The 21,277-nt window shown below is 40.9% G+C and overlaps 1 protein-coding gene across 1 annotated transcript in view; it reads right to left on the bottom strand.

Moving 5' to 3' along the window:
• SHC4 (SHC adaptor protein 4) overlaps positions 1-21,277 on the bottom strand; it is a 129,186-nt gene that overhangs the window by 68,823 nt on the left and 39,086 nt on the right. The window contains exon 2 of the mRNA XM_034993613.1: positions 20,920-20,990. Coding sequence (XP_034849504.1) covers positions 20,920-20,990 — 71 coding nt within the window. The remainder of the gene's footprint in view (positions 1-20,919; positions 20,991-21,277) is intronic.

Genomic DNA, 21,277 nt, shown 5'->3' on the forward strand with positions numbered 1-21,277 from the left:
TATTTATTTATTTATTTATTTATTTATTTATTTATTTATTTATTTATGAGCGAGAGCGCGTGCGCCCATGCGCAAGCACGGGGAAGGGCAGAGGGAGAGGCAGAGAATCCCAAACAGACCCCCTGCTGAGCACAGAGTGCAATGCAGGCTCCATCTCATGACCTATGAGATCATGACCTGAGCTGAAACCAAGAGTCCGATGCTTAACCAGCTGAGCCACCCAGGTGCCCCTAAAACAAATAATTCTTAAATTTATGTAGTACCACAAAGACCCTGAATAGCCAAAACAATCTTAAGAAAGAAAAACAAAGCTGGAGGTATCATGCTTACTGATTTCAAACTATACTAAAAAGCTATAGTAATCACAACAGTGAGATACTGGTGTAAAAAACAGACATATAGATCAACGGAACAGAATAGAGGGCCTGGAAATAAACATATGCATATATGGTCAATTAATTTATGACAAAGGGGTAAGAATATACAATGGAGAAAGGATGGTCTCTTCAATAAATGGTGTTGGGAAAACTGGACAGCCACATGTGAAGGAATGAAACAAGACCACTATCTTACACCATACGCAAAAATTAATTCAAAATGGATTAAAAACTTGAATGTAAGACCTGAAAACATAAACCTCCTACAAGAAACTATAAGCTCCTTGATATCAGTCTTAACAATCCTTTTTTGGATCTGACTCCAAAGGCAAGGGAAACAGATGAAAATAAACAAATGGGACTACATCAAATTAAAAGCTTCTGCACAGTGAAAGAAACCATCAACAAAATGAGAAGGCAACCTACTAAATGGGAGAAGATATTTACAAATCATATACCAATAATGGGTTAATATCCAAAATATATAAAGAACTCACAGGACTCAATAATAAAAAACAAATAATCTAATTTAAAAATGGGCAGAGGATCTGAATAAACAATTTTCAAAGAAGACATACAGATGGCCAACAGACACATGAAAAGATGCTCAACATCACTCATCATCAAGGAACTGCAAATCAAAATCACAATGAGATATCACCTCACACCCTTTGGAATGGTTATTTTCAAAAAGACAAGAAATAAGAATATTGGCAAGGATATGAAGAAAAGGGAATCCCTGTACACTGTTAATGGGAATGTAAATTGATGTAGACACCATGGAAAACAGTATGGGGTTTCCTACAAAAATTTAAAATGGAAATACCATATCATCCAGCAAATCCACTACTGGGTTTCTATCAGAAGAAAACAAAAACACCGATTTGAAAAGATATATGCACCCCTTGGTTCATTGCAGCATTATTTACAAAAGTCAAGATATGGAAACAGCCTAAGTATCCATTGAAGGACAAATGGATAAAGGGGTATGTGTGTGTGTGTGTGTGTGTGTGTGTACAATGAAATGCTACTCAGCCATAAGAAGAGTGAAATCTTGCATTTGTGACAACATGGAGAGACCTTGAGAGTATTATGCAAAGTGAAATAAATTTAGACAGAAAAGGCAAATACTCAATAAAAAAAATAATAATAATAAGTGAAACCATAAAAAAAAAGAAAAAAAAAAAGAAAAGGCAAATACAGCATGATTTCACTTCCATAAGGAATCTAAAAACAAAACAAACAAAACAAAACAAAACCCAGACTCACAGATACCGAGCACAGATTGGTGCTTGCCGGAGGAGAGGGGCTTGGGACAGGGGCGAAATGGGTGAAGGGGATTAAGATATACAAACCTCAATTATAAAATAGTCATGAGATGTAATGTGCAGCATGGGCAGCATGGGACTATAGTCAATAATATTGTATTAACTTTGTATAGTGGCAGATGGTGGCTAGACTTATTGTGGCGATCAGTTCACCATGTACACAAGTGTCGAATCACTATACTGTATGCCTGAAACTAATACAATATTGTGTGTCAATTATGCCTTAATAAAATAAGGAGTTTTAAAGTAAGTCAAGGCTTGGAAGCATTACAGATTCTGGAAATCTCTTGATATAGAACTCTACTCAAAAGAAAAACAGGAGATGGGGTGCCTGGGTGGCTCAGTCGTTAAGCGTCTGCCTTCGGCTCAGGTCATGATCCTACATTCCTGGGATCGAGCCCCAATCAAGCCCCGCATCGGGCTCCCTGCTCCGTGGGGAGCCTGCTTCTCCCTCTCCCACTCCTCCTGCTTGTGTTCCTTCTCTCACTGCGTCTCTCTCTGTCAAATAAATAAATAAAATCTTAAAAAAGAAAAGAAAAGAAAAACAGGAGAAACTTGTGCTTATGAACTTGCTTTTAAAAAGTAGTGATATTGTATATCCACGTTCATAGCAGTATTATTCACAACAGCTAAAACATGGGAGCAACCCAAGTGTCCATCAATGGATGAATGCATAAGCAAAACGTGATATATACATGCAACGGACTATTATTCAACCTGGAAAAGGAAGGAAATCCTGTAATATGCTACAACATATGCTAAGTGAAATACACCAGTCACAAGCAGACAACTACTACATGATTCTACTTACATTAGGTACTTAGAGTCGTCAAATTCGTAAAGACAGAAAGTAGAATGGTGATTGCCAGGGCCTGGGGGTAGTGGGACTGGGATGTTTCAGTTTTGCAAGATGAAAAGAATTATGCAGTTGGCTGGTAGTGATAGCTGCACAACAATGTGATTGTATTTAGTAGCACCGAACTGTACGCCTAAAGATGGTTAAGATGGTACATTTTATGTTATGTATATTTTACCACAATAAAACAAGAAGAAAAAAAAAAAGAAAATGATTATTAATTTTTTTTCAGATTTGAGACTCCAGAGAGTCACAGGCTCTCTCTCTCTCCAATAAAAGGTCTGTCTATACAAACTTTTCTATTCAATTCTAGAGGATCCGCTCCTCCCCCTCACCACCACCCCCAGAAAACCATCTGTGGGGCTCTTGGGAATCCAGAGATCCCAGGCTAAGAACCACTGCTTTAAAATAACCTCTCAAATTCCGCTTTCTCCACTGATATCAGAGTTAACAAATCTGCAACCCCAGCCAGGGAAGAGATAGATGCTTGCATTTTGTTGCCTTTCTTCACAAAGATCTTTTCTTTCCCTCAGACCAGGACCCAGAGATTAACTGTAACATTTTCAAGAACAAAAAGTACTTTCAATGCTTTTCTGGAGTTTCAGCCACACCCTCAGACACTTTACAAATGCAGAAGAAAAAGAGCGAGCAAGGGATTTCTCCCAGGACTGGGGGTGTCCCCACCATCCCAGCTGCCTATGCAGCCCGCATTTCTGCATAACCCTTTTGGGACTGACTCGTCATGAGACATTCTCCAGCTAGCAACCATTCAGCAAATGTCCTCTCCTGGAGAAGCAGAACTTTCAGAGTTTAAATGGCTCACGATTTCCATTCTGGGAGCCTGCACTAGAAAGAAAGAGGGAGAACCGCCCTATGGCACCAACAGTGGCCACTTTGTTTATTGTTTTGCCACATGAGAGGGAAGGGGAGAAGTGGGCTGATGTAAGAGAATGAGAATGCAGTGGAAGATTTGCTTTTAAGCATATAAAACCCTGCCTACACCATAAAACCAAAAAAAGATATTTTGTCTGTCTTCACAGAGTCCACACTAATCATCCAAACAAAGCCACCTTTCTTCATCAACCCTTGGCCATGACAGTACTTAAGTTATAATTTTTCTGTGTCTTTAACCCTTAAACAGTTAAGCTCTTCTGGAAGCAAAGTTGCCTACCCCCCCCCTCCTTGTTTTAGGTTTGGACGGCAATATCACAACCCAAGACAAAGACAAAGTGGAGCGATTAATTTGGGGGGGGGGGGGGGCTGTGGGACGGATTGTTTCTCGTAAATGTCAAAATGCAGTTCTTCAGTAAATAGGAAAGCCAGAAAATGTGTAACATGAAACTAGGCAAAAGGCCCAGTGGAATGGTTCAAGGCAGCTCTTCCCACCTCCTGCTACCCCCCCCCCCACACACACACACAGAGAAGGAGTGGTTTCCATTTTGTCCAGGCAAATAGAAATGAGAATAAATTTTAATCACAGCAAAAACCTCTCCCAAATAAAACTCAAAAATAATCAGGCAAAAAAAGTCCCCAGGATCTCCTTGTATCTCCCAAGGGACTTGCCCTTACTTTTCCTCTCCCGCATGACTCCTCCAAGAAATCCGTTCAGTGTCCAAGGGACAGGTTGTCGATGTCTCAGAGTGCCTTCAGATCGATGAATGAAGGGACTCCTGAGCATCTCAAGCCCCACAACGTTGTACTGTTGTTTTAGGGAAACTAGTACCTTCTTTTCTGAAAACTTTGCCTGCAGAAGATCAAGGCCCCGTGATCTATGCGTTCAATTTTGTTCAGTTTGGTGAAATTAAAGACATTCAGAAATTTGTGTAAGCCCTCAGACAAGACACTTTAGAACATGAGCCTGCCTCCATGGCGATAAGCACACAATGAATACAGTCAGTGCCCACAGACTGGTAGAAAATGGATAGCTTCAAACTCCCTTTGTGCTGTTATCAAGGGGCATCACCCCTGCACTCTACGAGGGTAGACACGGCCCATAAAATATATCCTTTCCTTTAGAAATAGGCACTTCAAGTCCCAAGACGGCCAAATAAAACCTTTCAGGACTGCCCACAACTTCTAGTCTCATACTGACTTATCGTACCTCTCTGCCCAACCTGAATTATATTTAAAATCTGATTCTAAAGTACGTTTGCAATTCTACCCAGCTCAGCCACCACAGACACAGCTGTCCTGTGTTCTCCACAATGCTGCCCTTTGGCTCCGAGGCAAATGTTGCCCCATCAAGTGCACTTGACTGAAGCGAGAGACCCCCCCCCCCCGCAAGTGTCCGTGGTGAACAGAAATGAAGTGCTGATTTTCTCCTACCCCCACAATGATTTCCTGTGTAATGGAATCACATATTTCAAAATGCAAACACCTACACCCACAAAAACACCTTCTAAGTGTCTAAGCCTTATGAAAATGACAAGAGAGAAATGGGGTTGATTTCATACAAAACACCCTGAAATTTGTAAATCCAAAGAACTGTTTTCCATTACTTTGGGATAAACTGGGCTTTTCTAAAACAACTCTGTTTTGGACAAAATATTCAAAATATGATGAAGGCATGTCTTTGGGAGTGAAAGAGTGAACTGATACACAGTCTGGTCACATAAGTCAAAGCTCATTTTTTTAAAATCCAAAACAGATCTAACTTAATCATCCACTTTATCCACCCTATTTCACTCCAAATGATGTTTATCTACTTCCAAAAAGTAGGCCTATCTTCAAAGAAAGAAGATTGGCACCATTTAAGATTTTGCAAACAGTTTGCCATTGAGGTTATCTATACCACGAGCAAGACGGTAATTGGTAGGATGAGTATATGACTTCCACACTGCTTTAAAAAAAAAACAAAACTCTGGTTATTTGAAAGGCCATTTAGCATATATATTATAGATTTTACCTGGTACGTCCCTCTTTTTTTTTTTTTTTTATGTGTGTGTGCCCACTTCAGAGGAATCAATAACTGGTCTAGCCAGTTGAGTCCACTGTAGCAAATAATGGTAGGACAGTTAATGCCTGCATATCTGCTAAAAATTTAACAGCATAACCGTTTAAGTGGGTAGTGATTAAACTTTAAAGTTCTTAAGAATCAACTAGGATGCTGGTTAAAATGTAGACTCCTGGGACTATTCCTGGCGATTTCAATTCTATAGGTCTGGAGTGGGGCCCAGGAGCCTCCAGGTGATTCTGAGGCAGATCGGTCCATGCACGAAGTTGATTAAAACTTCTATCGGTCTCACTGCACAAAATACCTGGTTCTATGTTCTGCAGTTTCAAGCAGATGCTTGTGCTAGTAAATGCTAAGGAATTAGGTCACCTACTCCTAGCAGCTAGGGTAGGGATGGCCACACTGCCTATATGCTTGATGACGTTCCATTTGGGGGAAAATTTGTCTTCAACTCAGTCATTCCATATGCTGGGCTAGATATCTGGTATAATCCTCTCCTCTCTCCCACCCTTTCGTCCCCGCCAGTCTCCTTATGGGAAGGGCTTTCACCAGAGGGCATCTGGAGGTCCTGAACATCTTTGCTCACATTGCCCCCAGAACACACAGGTGGTGCAGAATGACCTGCATTCTCTCTCCCATCTGGCAGCCTGGATGCCAACAGGCCTCATCCACCTGTCCTTCCAAATGCCTTCATGCTCTAGGTAGTGGTTCTCAACCTTGGCCACACATTGGGGAAACACAGGCGAGCTTTAACAAATCCTGAAGACAGGGTCTCATCTCCAGACTGTTTTAATTGGGGCAGGGTGGGGCTTGGAGACTGGGAGTTTGAAAAACTCCCCTCAAGTGTTTCTAACAGAGCTGAAGTTGAGAGTCTCTTAACAGTGGCAGTTGGCCTGCCTTTCCTATAAAAGGCCAGATAGTAAAACTGCTAGGCTTTGCTGGCCACACGATCTCTGTCACAACTACTCAGCTCTGCAGCTGTAGCTAGGAAGACAGCCACAGACAATATACAAATGAATGGGCATGATTGTGTGATGGTAACACTTAGGGACCCTGAAATCTGAATTTCATAAAATTTTCACGTGTTGTGAAATATTCTTCTTTTAATTGTTTCCTGAACCATTTAAAAAGGTCAAAACCATTCTTGGGTCACAAGGTGGCAGAATCAAAATCCGGCAGTAGGCTGAATTAGGCGCTCAGGCTGTGGTTTGCTGACCCTTCTTCTGGAGCAAACCAAAAATGAACGTTAGAGTCCATGGTCAGCTATGGGACACCTATTAGAGCACAACTTTTAATCTTTACAAAGATTATTTATATAGATTTTGGACTTGGTCTTATTCAGTTTCTTGGTACAGGAAGCTGGGTTTTATAAGAGGTGGGTCTTCTGTGTAAATATAAGAATTATGGAACTCCTTTTACAAACTGTGAATTACCATCTTCCATTCTTTGTCCCTCCTACCAGCACTCAGTGGAGAAAGTGGGGAACTGGAATTCTTTTTTGTTTTGTTTTGTTTTAATATCCACTAACCTTCATTAAGTGATGCCATGTGCATTATCCAGTACAAAGTACATGAAGGAATACAGAAGTAAATGCAAGTGCAAAATTATAGTAAATGTTAAGGGCTTTAATTTGTCTCTAACTTCTCTTCCACATGATAAAAGAACCTGGATAAAGGCTGGTTCAGTGGGCTCTGCAAGCAGACAGCAAAAGTTCCAAAAGTAGCTCCTTCACAAATTCTGTGACCCTGAGCAAGGTAGTGCTTTATCCTTATAATGTCTGTCTGCTTTAAGAAATGGGTCTAACCTGCTTTTTACAATGCCTAGTACCCAGCAGAGTACTCTCTGTGTTATAACTGGGGTGCTATAGATAATATGTTGGAGAAGAGGTCCAATTATGTCTGTTATGCAACTAGTAATGGACAGTACACGTTTCTGTCAAGGCAGAATGCGTAAATGTGGCACTGAATCCCAGTGTGATCCCTTTTCCCAACTCCCCCTTCTGCAGAGAGGTACTCATTGCCCCTATTGCTGGAGTATTCACTGCTAATGGCTCAAGGCTAAGTTCCTTCTCCAGAAAATGTCTCCTCCTTAAGGCAATTGCTTTGCCCACAGATACATCCCCTCTCCAGAGATAGAGGGCATCCAACGACAGGTCAATATGAAGTTCCAAGACCTGGTCTCTTTGCCCATGGGATTTACTCAGGTCTTTCGCGAGATGGTATCGCTGGTCAACCTCCCCCCCGCCCGGTCCTGCATCCCTCTACTCCCTCACGTGTTGCTCCTAAGAGCCCACCCAGCAAGCCTCTGCATTTAACTCTCTACCTCAGAGTCTGTTTCTACATCCAGCCTCCGCCCTGCTCATGAGCTGCTGCCAGAATGATGCCACCTGACACTGGCATACACATTTAACTAGAAGATGTCTTTTTTTTTTTTAATAATCTGTGTTGTCACAGATGAGAGTGGAAAGAAATTATTTTCAGAGAAATTCTCATTAGTGGCTCAGATAATCTGGATCAAAAAGATCCACCCTCGTATTGTTCAGTCATATGTGAAAGCACCTATTTTATAGAGTAGGTGCAGCTCTCACGAGCTACAACTCATGTTTAATTAAAGGGGTCAGAGCTGCACACTTACTCTGTGAGGCAATTCGCAGTTTTCCTAAGGAGAATACCAATAGGGCACGGAACAAGTCTGCCTGGCAGGTGGAGAGATGCACCAACTGTCCTGCATTTCCTTTGGCCACAAAGCGCTCTTTTTATCAAAGATAGGACTCCTTCATGCAGAGATTAGTTTTTAATGAATTTTGAGTACCTTCCATCTGGGCTCGCTCTTCCTAAAAGGAACTGCATCATTGACTTTTCCGGCTATATATACACAGACATAGAGCAAAATTAGAACTCGCTGCTCTGACATTCCCCAGGCTTTGCCCTTTTCTTAAAAATGAAAACAGAACAACAGTAAAAACCTCCAGATGCTTTGGGGGAATTTTCTGGAGAACCGCCTTTTCAAAATGAAGGGGTTTCCATATGATCCATGGCCCAACTGTAAACCTCATTTTGAAACCATAGGATATGCTTCCCTTATACCCGTGGTTCTCAAAGGGTAGTTCCTGGACGAGCAGCATGAGCAAAACCTGGGAACTTGATAGCCATGCAAATTCTTGAATCAAAAACTCTAGGAGTGGAGTACAACATTCTGTGTTTCAACAAGTCCTCCAAGTAACTGATTCCCTTGCATGCTAAAGTTTGAGAACCACCGTCTGACACAATCTTTATTTTTCCTTAGTAGAGATTGGAAAACATCACTAAAAGTATCCTCGCCTATAAATTTATGAGTATCATTATGAAGGCCCTCCAGAGAGAACTCACAAATAAGGCACCTGGCATATTGAACCCAGGCCAAATTCCAAACTGAGGACTCAACATTTCTTTACTCTGTCACTTCTGGCTTTCGGCATTTCCCTGAGCTTTGTTCCTTAAAGTTCTCTCATTTTGATGAAGGCAAGCACACAAGATTCAGGCAGATTTGGTTTCTGGTTCCACCACTTATTAACTTGCTAGGTGACCATGGTGAGTTCTGTAATTTCTCTAAGTCTCGGTGTCCGCACGGGCAAAATAAGATGAAGAGTGATATCCCTCTTACAAACGTTAACTTTTGTGATGATGACAATGCTGATGATGTTAGCTATTACTTAATCATAAACTACTCTGTAGACTGTTTGCTAATAGTTGAAACTAGAAAGAGGCTGAAGCCAATTCCATGGGGATTGAGAAATCTTTCTCTTCATCTGAATCAACTCCTTGAGCCCCAAGGGTCTTTAAACCAAACTGAGTATCTTCAGTGAATTTATTTTTATTCCTTTGTTTAGCAATATTTATGAATGGTGTCCATGTGTCAGGCACTCTGCCTTAGAGCTAGGGGCCTGACCCAGTTGCCTAAGAGTTCCTCATTCTGGAATTTGACCTCATTTAGGATGCCAGATTCCATGTTGGTAGATTCTCTAGGTCTTTTCTGCTTTTCTCTACCAGCAGTGACCATGGAGCCTTCAAGACCTCCAGAGTCACCTCAAGATCTGTGATCAAGGCCTGAGAAGACCTGAAACCTCTCTCTTAACCAATAAATATTTATTGATCCAACTATATCTTGGGCACTGTGGCTTTGAAACCTGGTCCAGCGCTATGGACCAGGCTTCCACAAGAACCTTCAAACCCAAAGATGATGGATGATGGAGCTCTTATGATTAGTCCATTGAAGTAGAAACATAGGAGACCCAACCCCTTCCAGGCCAGACACAGTCTGGGATGAACTCTGAGCTTTTTCAAGAGGATTCCATGAAGCGGGCGCCTGGGTGGCTCAGTTGGTTAAGCGATGACTGCCTTCGGCTCAGGTCATGATCCTGGAGTCCCGGGATCGAGTCCCGCATCGGGCTCCCTGCTCGGCGGGGAGCCTGCTTCTGCCTCTGACCCTCCCCCCTCTCATGTGTTCTCTCTCTCTCATTCTCTCTGTCTCAAATAAATAAATAAATAAATAAATAAATAAATAAATAAATAAGAGGATTCCATGAAGCTACAGCCTTGGTGTTTCTAGGAACACTGGTTCAAAAAGCTATTCTACTTGCACTGTTAAATGATTCAGACCAGTGTGTCTGTCAAAATCAAAATTAGAAATCTATTCTCTTGCTCCTGAAGAACATTTGCACTGACTATAATTGAGAATGCTTGGGGTGCTACAAATTCAGTTCTGACTTCTATAGGAAACCAAAAAGGGCTACAAAAGGGAGATACTCAAATGCCTTCTCATCTGGCTCTGCACAGTAAAGGAGGCCTGGGGAAAAAATCACTAGAGAAAGCTATTTAACTCAACAATTGGAGTTAAAAACACTGGGGTCTCCCCAAAATGCCTAGGCTTTAACATTCATGCATTTTAAGCTCTGAATTAATTTGTTCTTCCTCAAAACACTTGAGGCCTTTCTCTACCATCCCTATTTAGACATGGGCAGCTAAACATTCTCACTTGGCTCAGTAAATGTGTATATACAACCTTTTGGAGAGTGTGTGCTTGTGTGTGGATGTGTTTGTGTGATAATATCTACCTACCTGTAAGTTGCTATATTTATCATATGGATAAATTAGCAGACCCTGATTTTAGCTGCAACATATTTTTAGAAACCACTTCATAAAGTGTATCACATTTTCCATGGGAAAGATGCTATAGTTGGGAGTTTCATTCCTAACCAAAGACTCCTCCGCAAATAAAATATAGATACTGTAAACAACTTGTCATGGAACAAAAATAATGACCATTTTACAAACCTCTATAAATATCTGAAGCATTAAAACACTGCCCTTGATGAGCACTGGGTGTTATATGCAACTAATGAATCGTTGAACACTACATCAAAAACTAATGATGTACTATATGCTGTCTAACGGAACGTAATAAAAAAAAATTCCAAAAAAACCCCCACTGCCCTAAGTCATATAAAAGAGAAATAAACATATACAATACCTATACATGTAGTCTCAAAGTTTCTGTCACCCCACAAAAATACAGCTCAATTGAATTATGTTCTAAAATTAATGTGCTAGCTATAATAACATGAAACATTTGATTAACAATTTAGCAAACTTTGGATTTTAATGGAGCATTTGGGGGATGATTTAAATAGTGCCAATCTTTGTTGTTGTGTCCAAGGAAACTGATCTAATGTCTTCTTTTCCCTATGAGGTAGAAATCTATGTTTTACTGCATCTACTACCTCCATTTCATAAGCCTCTTTCTCCTCCTGCTTTTTCTGCTCTTCTTCCCCCTCCTCAGCCACTCCACTTCCCAATATATGATTATTACAGAAGTATTATATTTTCACAATGCAACTCTGTCCTGGCCAAAGATGATTAGTGCAGGATTAGGTCCCAATCACTGTCTTCTGATATTTGGAACTGAGAGAACCAGAGATGGGGAATCTCTGGAGTCCTCTTGCTGGGGCCTTGGGACCCCAGACCCCTGTCCTTCTACTGGTTTGTTCATGGTTTTCCAGGTTCCATGAGCTGCCCCAATATCCTTTCAGGAAGCCCCCCTTTTGGCTTAAGCTAGGCAGAGTCATTTTCTGTTATTTAAAAGCAAAAGGACTCTTCATTAATAGACCTATGACAAGTAGATGCACTTAAAATGATTTCTTCCACCTAAAAGCTCAGGTCAAAGCAAGTACTACTCATACTTCACAACCTAGAAAATGTGCACAGCAAATGACAAAAACACCTAACAAATCAATAAGCACTATATACTTTGACTTTAGGTATTAAACATATGACAGGATATGTTTATCATATACCAAACTGTTCCTCTTGGTTATCTCCATTGAGTTGTCTGGTTTTTTCTTTTATTTTGCCCTACTTTCCAGTTCCCACTATAAGTCAGATTTACTTTTTGTAATCAGAAAAAAAAATGTTTTTCACTGTGAACAGTGAAAAAAATGTTAAGAATGAGATGTCCCACAGAGGATTGACATCGGTGATGATGATCACAGCCGCACTGTTGTTCTCTCACTTAGAAGTGATTTTTAAAGATGACTCAGGTCTGCTGTTATTCCCTCAATGGTCCCCCAACACCTTAGTCCATTCGTGGCTAAAAGAGCAGTTCCTTAGCTTCAAAGCCATGTCCACTAGGAAACATTAAGTACTGTAGGAACAGGATATGGAGTGACAGTACTTGGGTTTGAGCTCCAGCAAAAGAGCTGTGTGGGCTTGGGATGGTCACTTACCTTCTCTGAGTCTCAGCCTCCCCTGCTTTAAAACAGGGAATTACAGCACCCCCCTCTCAGGGTGTTTGTGCAGTTCGAAAGAAACCACGGATGCAACAGCTCTGTGCTGTGGGAAACAAACACTAGCTCTTGGTATCTACTCTCTCCTCCCGTCCTCTCAGCCAGTGTGGCTGTTGGTTGGGCTTCTTTGTAAAGAAATTAGAAGAAGCCACTCTGCCCTCCTTACCAAATTCTCTTGGTTGAGGACCTGCTGGAAACTTAGACTCTGAAGCTTCAATTATCCTTCTCCTACTGGCTTTCAACAAAATAAAATTCACTTATACAATACTGGATACTCCCAAAATATAACTCATCTATCTAGTAACTATACTTTAAAAAAAAATTATAGTAAAATACACATATAAAATTTGCCATTGTGACTGTTTTTAAGAGTATAGTTCAGTGGCATTAAGTGCATTCACCTTGTGCAATAATCACCCCATCCATCTCCAGAACTCTTAACCTGAAACTGTCCCCATTAAGCACCAACTCCCTCGCAACCACCCCAGCCCCTGGCAACCACCACTCTACTTTCTGTCTCTGGATCTGACAACTCCAGGTACTTTGTAGAAGTGAAATCACACAATATGTGTCCTTTGGTGACTGACTTATTTCACCTTGCGTAGTATCTTCAAGGTTTGCTATGATCTGAATGTTTTTGTCTCCCCCAAATTTGTATGTTGCAATCCTAATCCCCAGAGGTGCTGGTTAGTAGTAGGTGGAGTCTTTGGGAGGTATTTATGTCATGAGGATGGAGCCCTCATGAATGAGATTAATCACAGAGCTCCCCAGCCCCTTTCGCAATACAGTAAGTCTGTGATTCGGAAAAGGGCCCTCACACAACCATGCTGCCACCTTGATCTCAGACCTCCAAATCCCAGAACTGTGAAAAATAAATATCTGTTGTTTATAAACTACCCAATCTGTGCTATCTTGTTACAGCAGCCCAAACAGATTAAGACAAGGCTCATCCGTGTTGTAGCATGAGCCAATTTCCTTACTTTTTCCCTCAGCTTTATTGAGGTATCATCGGCAAATAAAATTGTCATATTTTTAAAGGGTACAGTGTGATGATTTGATATACATAGATGTTGTGAAAGGACTCCCACAATCAAGCTAATTAACACATCCATCACCTCCCATATCTAACTTTTGTGTGTGTCTGTGTGTGTGAAAATACTTAAGATCTAGTCTCAGCAAATTTCAATTATACAATACAATATTATTGGCCATGGTCACCACGCTCTGCATTAGATCCTCAGATCTTGATCATCTTAAAATTAAAAGTTGGCACCATTTTACCAACATCTCCACATTTCCCCCAGCCCCCAGCCCCTGGCAACTATCCTGCTTCTATGAGTTAGACTTTCTGTCATTGTTCCACTTTTTTTTTTTTTTTAAGATTCCACATATTAGTGATACCATGCAGCATTTGTCTTTCTCTGGCTTATTTCCCTTAGCATAATGCCTTCCAGGTTCTTGCATGCTGTCAAAACTGGCAGGATGTTCTTCTTTTTTAAAGCTAATATTCCTCTGTGTGTGTGTGTGTGTCTCACATTTAGCTTATCTATTTGTCCATCAGTGGACACTTGGGTTGCTTCCACCTTTTGTGTATTGGGAATCATGCTGCTCTGAACATGGATGTACAAATATCTGAGTCGCTGTTTTCAAGTCATTTAGAACTATACCCAGAAGTGGAATTGCTGGATCATATGGTAATTCTATTTTTAATATTTTTAGAAAGTCCCATGCTGTTTTCCCTAGTGGCTGCACCATTTTACATTGCCACCAAGAACACACAAGAGTTCCTAATTTCTCCACACCCTGCTAAGATTTGTTATTTTCTGTTTTTTGGATTTGTGTATTTTTGTCTTAAACAATAGTCATTCTAATGAGTGTGAAGTGCAATCTCATTGTGGTGGTTTTTTTTTTAAAGATTTTATTTATTTATTTGACAGAGAGAGACACAGCTAGAGAGGGAACACAAGCAGGGGGAGTGGGAGAGGGAGAAGCAGGCTCCCCACTGAGCAGGGAGCCCGATGCAGGACTCGATCCCAGGACCCTGGGATCATGACCTGAGCTGAAGGCAGACACTAAACCACTGAGCCACCCAGGCGCCCTTCATTGTGGTTTTGATTTGCATTTCCCTAAAGATTAGTGACATTGAGCATCTTTTCATGTGCTAATGGCCCATTTGTGTGTCTTCTTTGGAGAAATGTCTATTCAAGTCCTTTGCCCAGTTTTTCATAAAGTTGTTTGTTTTTTGTTGTTGTTGAGTTGTATATTAACCCTTTACCAAATATATGATTTGAAAATATTTTTCTCATTCTGTGGGTTGCCTTACTCCTGTTCATTCAAAGAGTAACTGTGCACCTATATGTGAAAGACTTTGCACTAATGACTGAGCAAAACAGTGCCATCGACTTGCCTACCCTCTCTCCCTTCATTTGACTCTGTCATGCTATCAGAACCCTTCCCAATGCTTGGAAACATTTTTTTTTTTTTTTATTACTAGATCTTTGGAGTCTTCTAAAAGGAATTTAATTGACTATTTCATCTCCGATATCTGAAAAGTGAGATCTCAGTCCTAAATAGGTTGTGAGGAACTGGGGAGCTGCGAAACTTGACAGGAGAAGAGACAGCCACTGTCCATACATGCGCACGCACGCACGCAGCCCAAAACCTCCAGCAAGAGCTTCCTGCCGTCTACACGTGTGTGACAGGAAGTACTTCCGCTTAAAACAGTGCTTGCTGAAGAGTATTTGACTGTTAGATTTTATTGTAACTGTGCTTGCCAGCTGATAAAGGTTACAAACATTGACCCTGGGACACTGGACCCTTCCTGGGGTCTTAACAGTCTTTCCTGACCCATGAACAACAGCACTTGTTTTATCGAACCACGTACATTGCCTCTCAGCCAGAGTGCTTGGTTTCAAGCCTTAGCGTGACCACCATAAACTAGAACTTAAAAACTCCTGATTTGTTTGTTTTTTTTAACCACTCTCCTCAGTAAATTTCATCAAGGAATCAAAATTTCAAGACAGTGAATTAAATCTGCAGAATCACTGTTCATTACACAAATCACACAAATAGCCAGCCTGTTTTCAAACATATCTTTCCTTGCACGGCACGTTAAGAGACTCAGTCTTTTATACCCACATCTGGCGGTCTTTATTTTATATGCCATGTGGGCTACAATCCTACTAACTCCAGTGGTCTACCCAGAAGTCAACAAAGAACCCACACGCCAGATTCAGTACAGTTACTCTAAGGTTTTTTTGTTTTTTGTTTTTTTTTAAGATTTATTTATTTATTTGAGAGATAGAGAGAGAGTGGGGGTGGGGACAGAGGGAGAAGGAGAGAGAAACTTTAGCAGACTCTGCGCGGAGCGGGAAGCCCAAGTCGGGGCTCAATCCCAGAACCCTGAGATCACAACCTGAGCAGAAACCAAGAAACGGACGCTTAACGGACTGTGCCACCGAGGTGACACAGTTACTCCAAGTTTTATGCAGAAACACATACTGATCCCTGGGTAGCCGATCTCATTCCTCTAATCCTCTCATCCTCAGGACATTTAGATAAATGCCAGCCTGTTTTCAAACAGATATCTTAATTTAGCCACCAAACATACAGATATTTGACCTCTACAGAATACTTTCCCTCCTTACATTCACATGCCTTAGAAACCACAAACACAGGCCTTTATGTAAATGTTCAGCTGCATGGTGGATCTGCTTTGCATCAAATGGTTGCTAACACACATGCGCACACACACACACACACACACAGTATGCATTTGTCTCTGAAGAACTGCCTTTAACGTCCTGTTGAAGCCAAAGAATCAAAATTTCAAGACAGTGAATTAAATCTGCAGAATCACTGTTCATTAGCAGTAATGTTTCAAACAGGAAATTAGTCCAATTACAATATCCTCTGAGTTATGATCTCTGCTTCCTCATTGCTTTACCTAGTACCAAATCACACAAATAGCCTGCTTAGTGTCTACATCAGTGGTTCAAAAAACAACGCTACTCAAGGTTTTTCTGCACCCATGGAATGAGGCAGTTAAATTAATCCATGATGTGCAGCCCCTTACGATCAGCTAGAGAAAATGAATCCGAAGCCAGGACCCTAAAAAGGGAGCATTTACCACCCGTTGTCTAACAGCTCCCCATTTTCCTTCATAGGCCCCCAGGGATGGCAATCACAGGAATGAGCCAACCCACAACCAGCTGCTGCTTCCCAGCTGTCCTGGAGCCTGGTATGGGCAGATCCTGTGCTGGGCGTCTTGTGCTTAGCCTGGCTGATTTTATTACCAAACATGAGTTACAAACAGAAGGCAATAAATACAGGAAGAGGACAGAGTAGTAAGACAACGATCTTGAGGTCCCTCCCACCAGCAGTGTGCCCTGCCCCTTGAAGTAAATGATGCCCTGTGATAAATGTGATGAACTAGATGTCCCCTCAACAATTTCTTAAGAAGTGCTATTCTTTTAGGGTTGAGAGTCAAGCCCTGTCCCACCAGCTCCACTTATTGGGTTTACCCTGAAGGGTTGTTTATCTCTCCTTCAGTATCTGAGGCAAGTTCCCACCCAGACACAAAGAAGGAGGCATCCTTAGAGAGAGAAGGAAGATTTTTTTCTTCTTTGCATGATGTGGATGCTTACTCAAAGGAGGGAAAACAGGCTAGGTTTTAGTGAGCTGAGTTATTTTCTGTGAGTGTGTGTGCATGTGCATGTGCTTCCTGATTTAGATGGAATGAGGTGTTTTGTTTTCTTTAGGTTTGTTTTAAAAACCAGAATAGAAACTCTTTTTAGAAGAGAGCAAATGACCATACCATCCTTAGCATGACTTTCACTTTCCCTTTCTCTCATTTCCTCTTGATATTGTTTTCTAGACATTTTGAAGACAACTGTGGCTGTGAGCCTTTGTTGTCCTAATGATCCTGTTTCTCTTTTCTTTCAGGAAAACCTCCTCCTTTGCCCTTTTGCATGAATACCTGGCTACTAAAAACTGAGATCTGGTCCTAAATCAGTCAAAAGGATAAATGCCTGGGTGAGAATTAGTGGCAGAACAACAGTAGAAACCACCCACAGGGCTCCTTTGGGGGCTAAATCTGGAGTCAAGGTGGGGGGTTGTATGATGGAAACTTTGAAAGGCGTGTGATCCAGGGAACTGCTGAGAAAGTGAATAGCCTCTTGTCCTTTTCTTTTTTCTCTGCTCTATTTGAGTACTCTCTGTGTTCTAGAAATCCTGTGCATTCAGCCCTCAGACAATTGGCAGAAAAGTCCATCATGAAGACACGAATTCTACTCCAACTTTCTTCTCTGTTTCAAATGCTGACCCACCTGTTAGATCTTAATCATGGCTCCTCCTTCATCATCAGGAATTTCCCGTTGCTGTCTCCCCATTGTCTGGAATAATGTATTAACTAATTTAGAGATGGTGAGACCATTTACCATGGGTGGGACATCAGCCTGAAATACAGTTTGTATCTAGAGTGGCAATTAGATACACTAGTTTATCAGCATTCAGCCCTGATTGATTTTATGTTTATGTTTGATGGTAAAGGTAGGGAGGTAGCTGTGGTCACACAAAATAAAGTTCTTTCTTTTGGAATTGTAACCAGTCCAGTGAAATCTTTCTTCTCAGATTAAGTAGGATTATGAGTTAAATGATGCCTGGTGAATATGTGAACTTTAAATTTAAAATAACTCAAAACCTGATTAAACCTAATGTTTTAATGATAACATCCAAGACAATTGGTAACAATGCAACTTGGCAAGTGGTCAAATGTCAAAATACATGTATGTTGAGAGAAGAGAGGAGAATGAGATAAAGATGGAAAAATTAAAAGAGAAGGAAGCAAAGTAAATATTTGGGAAACTGGGTAGGAATTAGAGATTTTAGAGGAATCCTTGAGCTTGCACAACTCTGCCCAGAGCACAATGCACCATACCTGAATCACACATGGACACATCTACAAGGAATAACATCCAGATACCATGCCAGGCACCTCCCCTTGGGTGTGTACATTAGTTATGAACTTAATCTTCATGGCACAGAAAAAATAATCTTTTACCATTTACTAAACAATAGGAAACTATAGACTTCCAAGTTCACAAAGATTTAAAAAAATCGATACTAAAAATAAAAGATACTACATGGCTGAGAGAGAATATCTAGTCAGTTCTTCTGCAGAATGATTTAGCAATACACATTAAATGCCTTCAAAACAGTTATATTGTTTGGTCTTGTTCGAAATCTTGAGGACATTGTGTTAAACGAAATAAATCAGTCACAAAAGGACAAATACTACATGATTCCACTTACAAGGGGTACCCAGAGTAGGCAAATTTATAGACACATAAAGTAGAATGGTGGTTGCCATGGGCTGGGGGAGGAGGGAATGAGGAGTTATTATTTATTAAGTACAGAGCTTCAATCTGGAAAGATGAGGAAGTTCTGGAGATGGGTGGTAAGTAATGGCTGCACAACAACATGAATGTACTTAATGCTACTGAACAGTATACTTAAAAATGGTAAATTTTATGTTATGCATATTGTATTACAATAAATAATAGTTTTGAATATTTAGCAACAGGGAAATGCTCAAGATGATAGAAGTAGTATCAACTATTTTCCAGATTTTCTATAAAAATCATCGTACGTTCATGTATGAAAAAAGACTGGAAAGGTATTCCAAAACACAAAATGTTGGTAGACATTATCTTAGGTGAGATTATGAGTGATTTTCTTTTTTCATACTTTTCTCTATTTTCCAAATGTTCTAAGTAACCATACAATATTTTTATAGCTAGAAAATAACATTTAAAAGCCCAGCCCCTAAACAGATGGTAACTACACTTGTGGTGAGCACAGCATAAAGTATAGAGAAGTTGAATCACTATGTTGTACACCTGAAACTAATGTAACATTGTGTGTCAACTATACACAAGTTTTTTAAAAATTTAAAAGTTTAAAAATAAAAGCACCCCCCTACAGCTCTATCCCCGTACCCTGCTTTATTATTACAGTAATGGCACTTATTACTACATGAAACTATATTGTATATTTATTTGTTTCCTTGCTATAGTCTTGCTTCCCCAGCTAGAACATAAACTTCACGAGGTCAGAGGCTTCTGCATCCTCAATTCTTGAACAGCTTCAGGCACTTAATGGGCACTCCATAAATATTTGAGTGAAAGAAAATGAGTAGATGAATGAACAGAAAATCAGTCATCCTTAGGTAAGGACAGTGGGCATTCCTTTGTCCAGTGTCCCCATTCCAGGTACCTGGCATAGCTACCTTCTTCCTCCCATCTGTAATCTGCTCAGGATTGGAGAAAGGGTTTTCTCCAGGTTAAGGATCATTGGGATGAAAATAAAGCCTGGACACATCCAAAGTAGGACTAATAGGGGAGAAAGTCATCTAGACGCCAGGTCACCCGCAGAATAGTTGAAGGGACGGAGAATGGGAAAAAGAAAACTCAGAAGAGAAGGATGGTGAGGAATTTGGGAAGACAGATTAGAATGCACCCTAGTGAGTCCAAGATAGCATTTCCTAAAGTGCATTTCATGGAACCCTAGGAATACGTGGGATGTTCATTTATGTTACATGAAAAAAAGAGGATTCTGGGGCCAAACAAGTTGAGACAATCTTGAGATAGGATTTTTGAGACTGCTACATATACAGGACTTCTCAAGGTTTTAATATTCTCCTGTATACTGCCACTCTCCTAAAGAGCAATGTGATTCCTTTCCCCAAAACTTTGAACCACAGGAAACTTTGTCTAGGCCTACAATTTCATGGGATGAGCATGAGGAAGAGTTATCCTGTCTTCGTAATGAGAACATTCACCTTTGGAAAGGCTGGCCTGCAACCACAGATGCAGATTGGCACTGTAGCTTGTCCCTGAGACACACAGTGACACCATGTAGAAAAGATGCCCAAGGCTTCATCTTGAATCACTCACATCAACCCAGTCCTCTCACCTCATCCCCTCACCTCACAATTCTCCCAGTTACCAGTCTGGGCACATGCTTGTTCCTCTTTCCGTTCTTGCCTTGAACTTGACCTTAATGACCCATGCCTTGTATTTCTGCTTCTGATTTGTGCTTCCCCTATGCTGGGTAATACTCCCCTGGTTCAATTCCACACAACTCACTGTACACAGAGGAGGAAGACTCAGACAAGGAGCAAGCAGGTTTTATGTCTCGTAAATGGGGAGAACTTGGGCTTTCTGATACAGAAAGCTCTTCCCTAGTCTTCTTTTCAGCTACTTCTTCAACAGGCCTGACGTTCTGTAATATTCAATGTCCAGGCATCCTTTTACATACTTTTGGTACCCAGAGAACCAGCTATTTCTATGACTGCATCATCTCATCAGTTCTTATATGGAATGCAGATGCTCCACCACACAACTGGGAAGTCTTTCACAAGATGAGCCCCTCATCCACGGTCACTGGGCTATGTTCTAGCTTCCAACCATAAATAAATGCCCATGGTGACTTTGAAGGTTTGCATGAAATTCCTACAGGGAGGGAGAAACTACTCTGACTTTAAACTATAGCCCACAAATCCTCTCCCATTTTTGTTCTCTTACCTTGTTACTTGGGTTCTCATTCCAAAATCCAGTGACCTCATTGATTGCAGTACTTCAATACAGCCCATGTACTGGAATAAAGAAAAAAAAAAGAATAAGTTGGAAAAAAAATAGCACAATGATGTTTCTCATCTTCATAGTGATTTCCTGGGAAACGCCTTAAGTCAGCTCCTGATACCAACTTACATTGGCACACTTAGCCTACCATTGATATTTCTGACCATTAATGGACACATGCCTTAAGCCTCAGTTCAGTTATAAAACATCAGCCAGGGACTTCTGGGTGGCTCAGTTGTTAAGCATCTGCCTTCGGCTCAGGTCATGATCCCACATTCCTGGGATTGAGCCCCACATCAAG

The sequence above is a fragment of the Mirounga leonina genome, unplaced genomic scaffold, assembly GCF_011800145.1.
Source record: "Mirounga leonina isolate KUSES-001 unplaced genomic scaffold, KU_Mleo_1.0 Mir_91, whole genome shotgun sequence".
In the NCBI taxonomy this organism is placed as follows: domain Eukaryota; kingdom Metazoa; phylum Chordata; class Mammalia; order Carnivora; family Phocidae; genus Mirounga; species Mirounga leonina.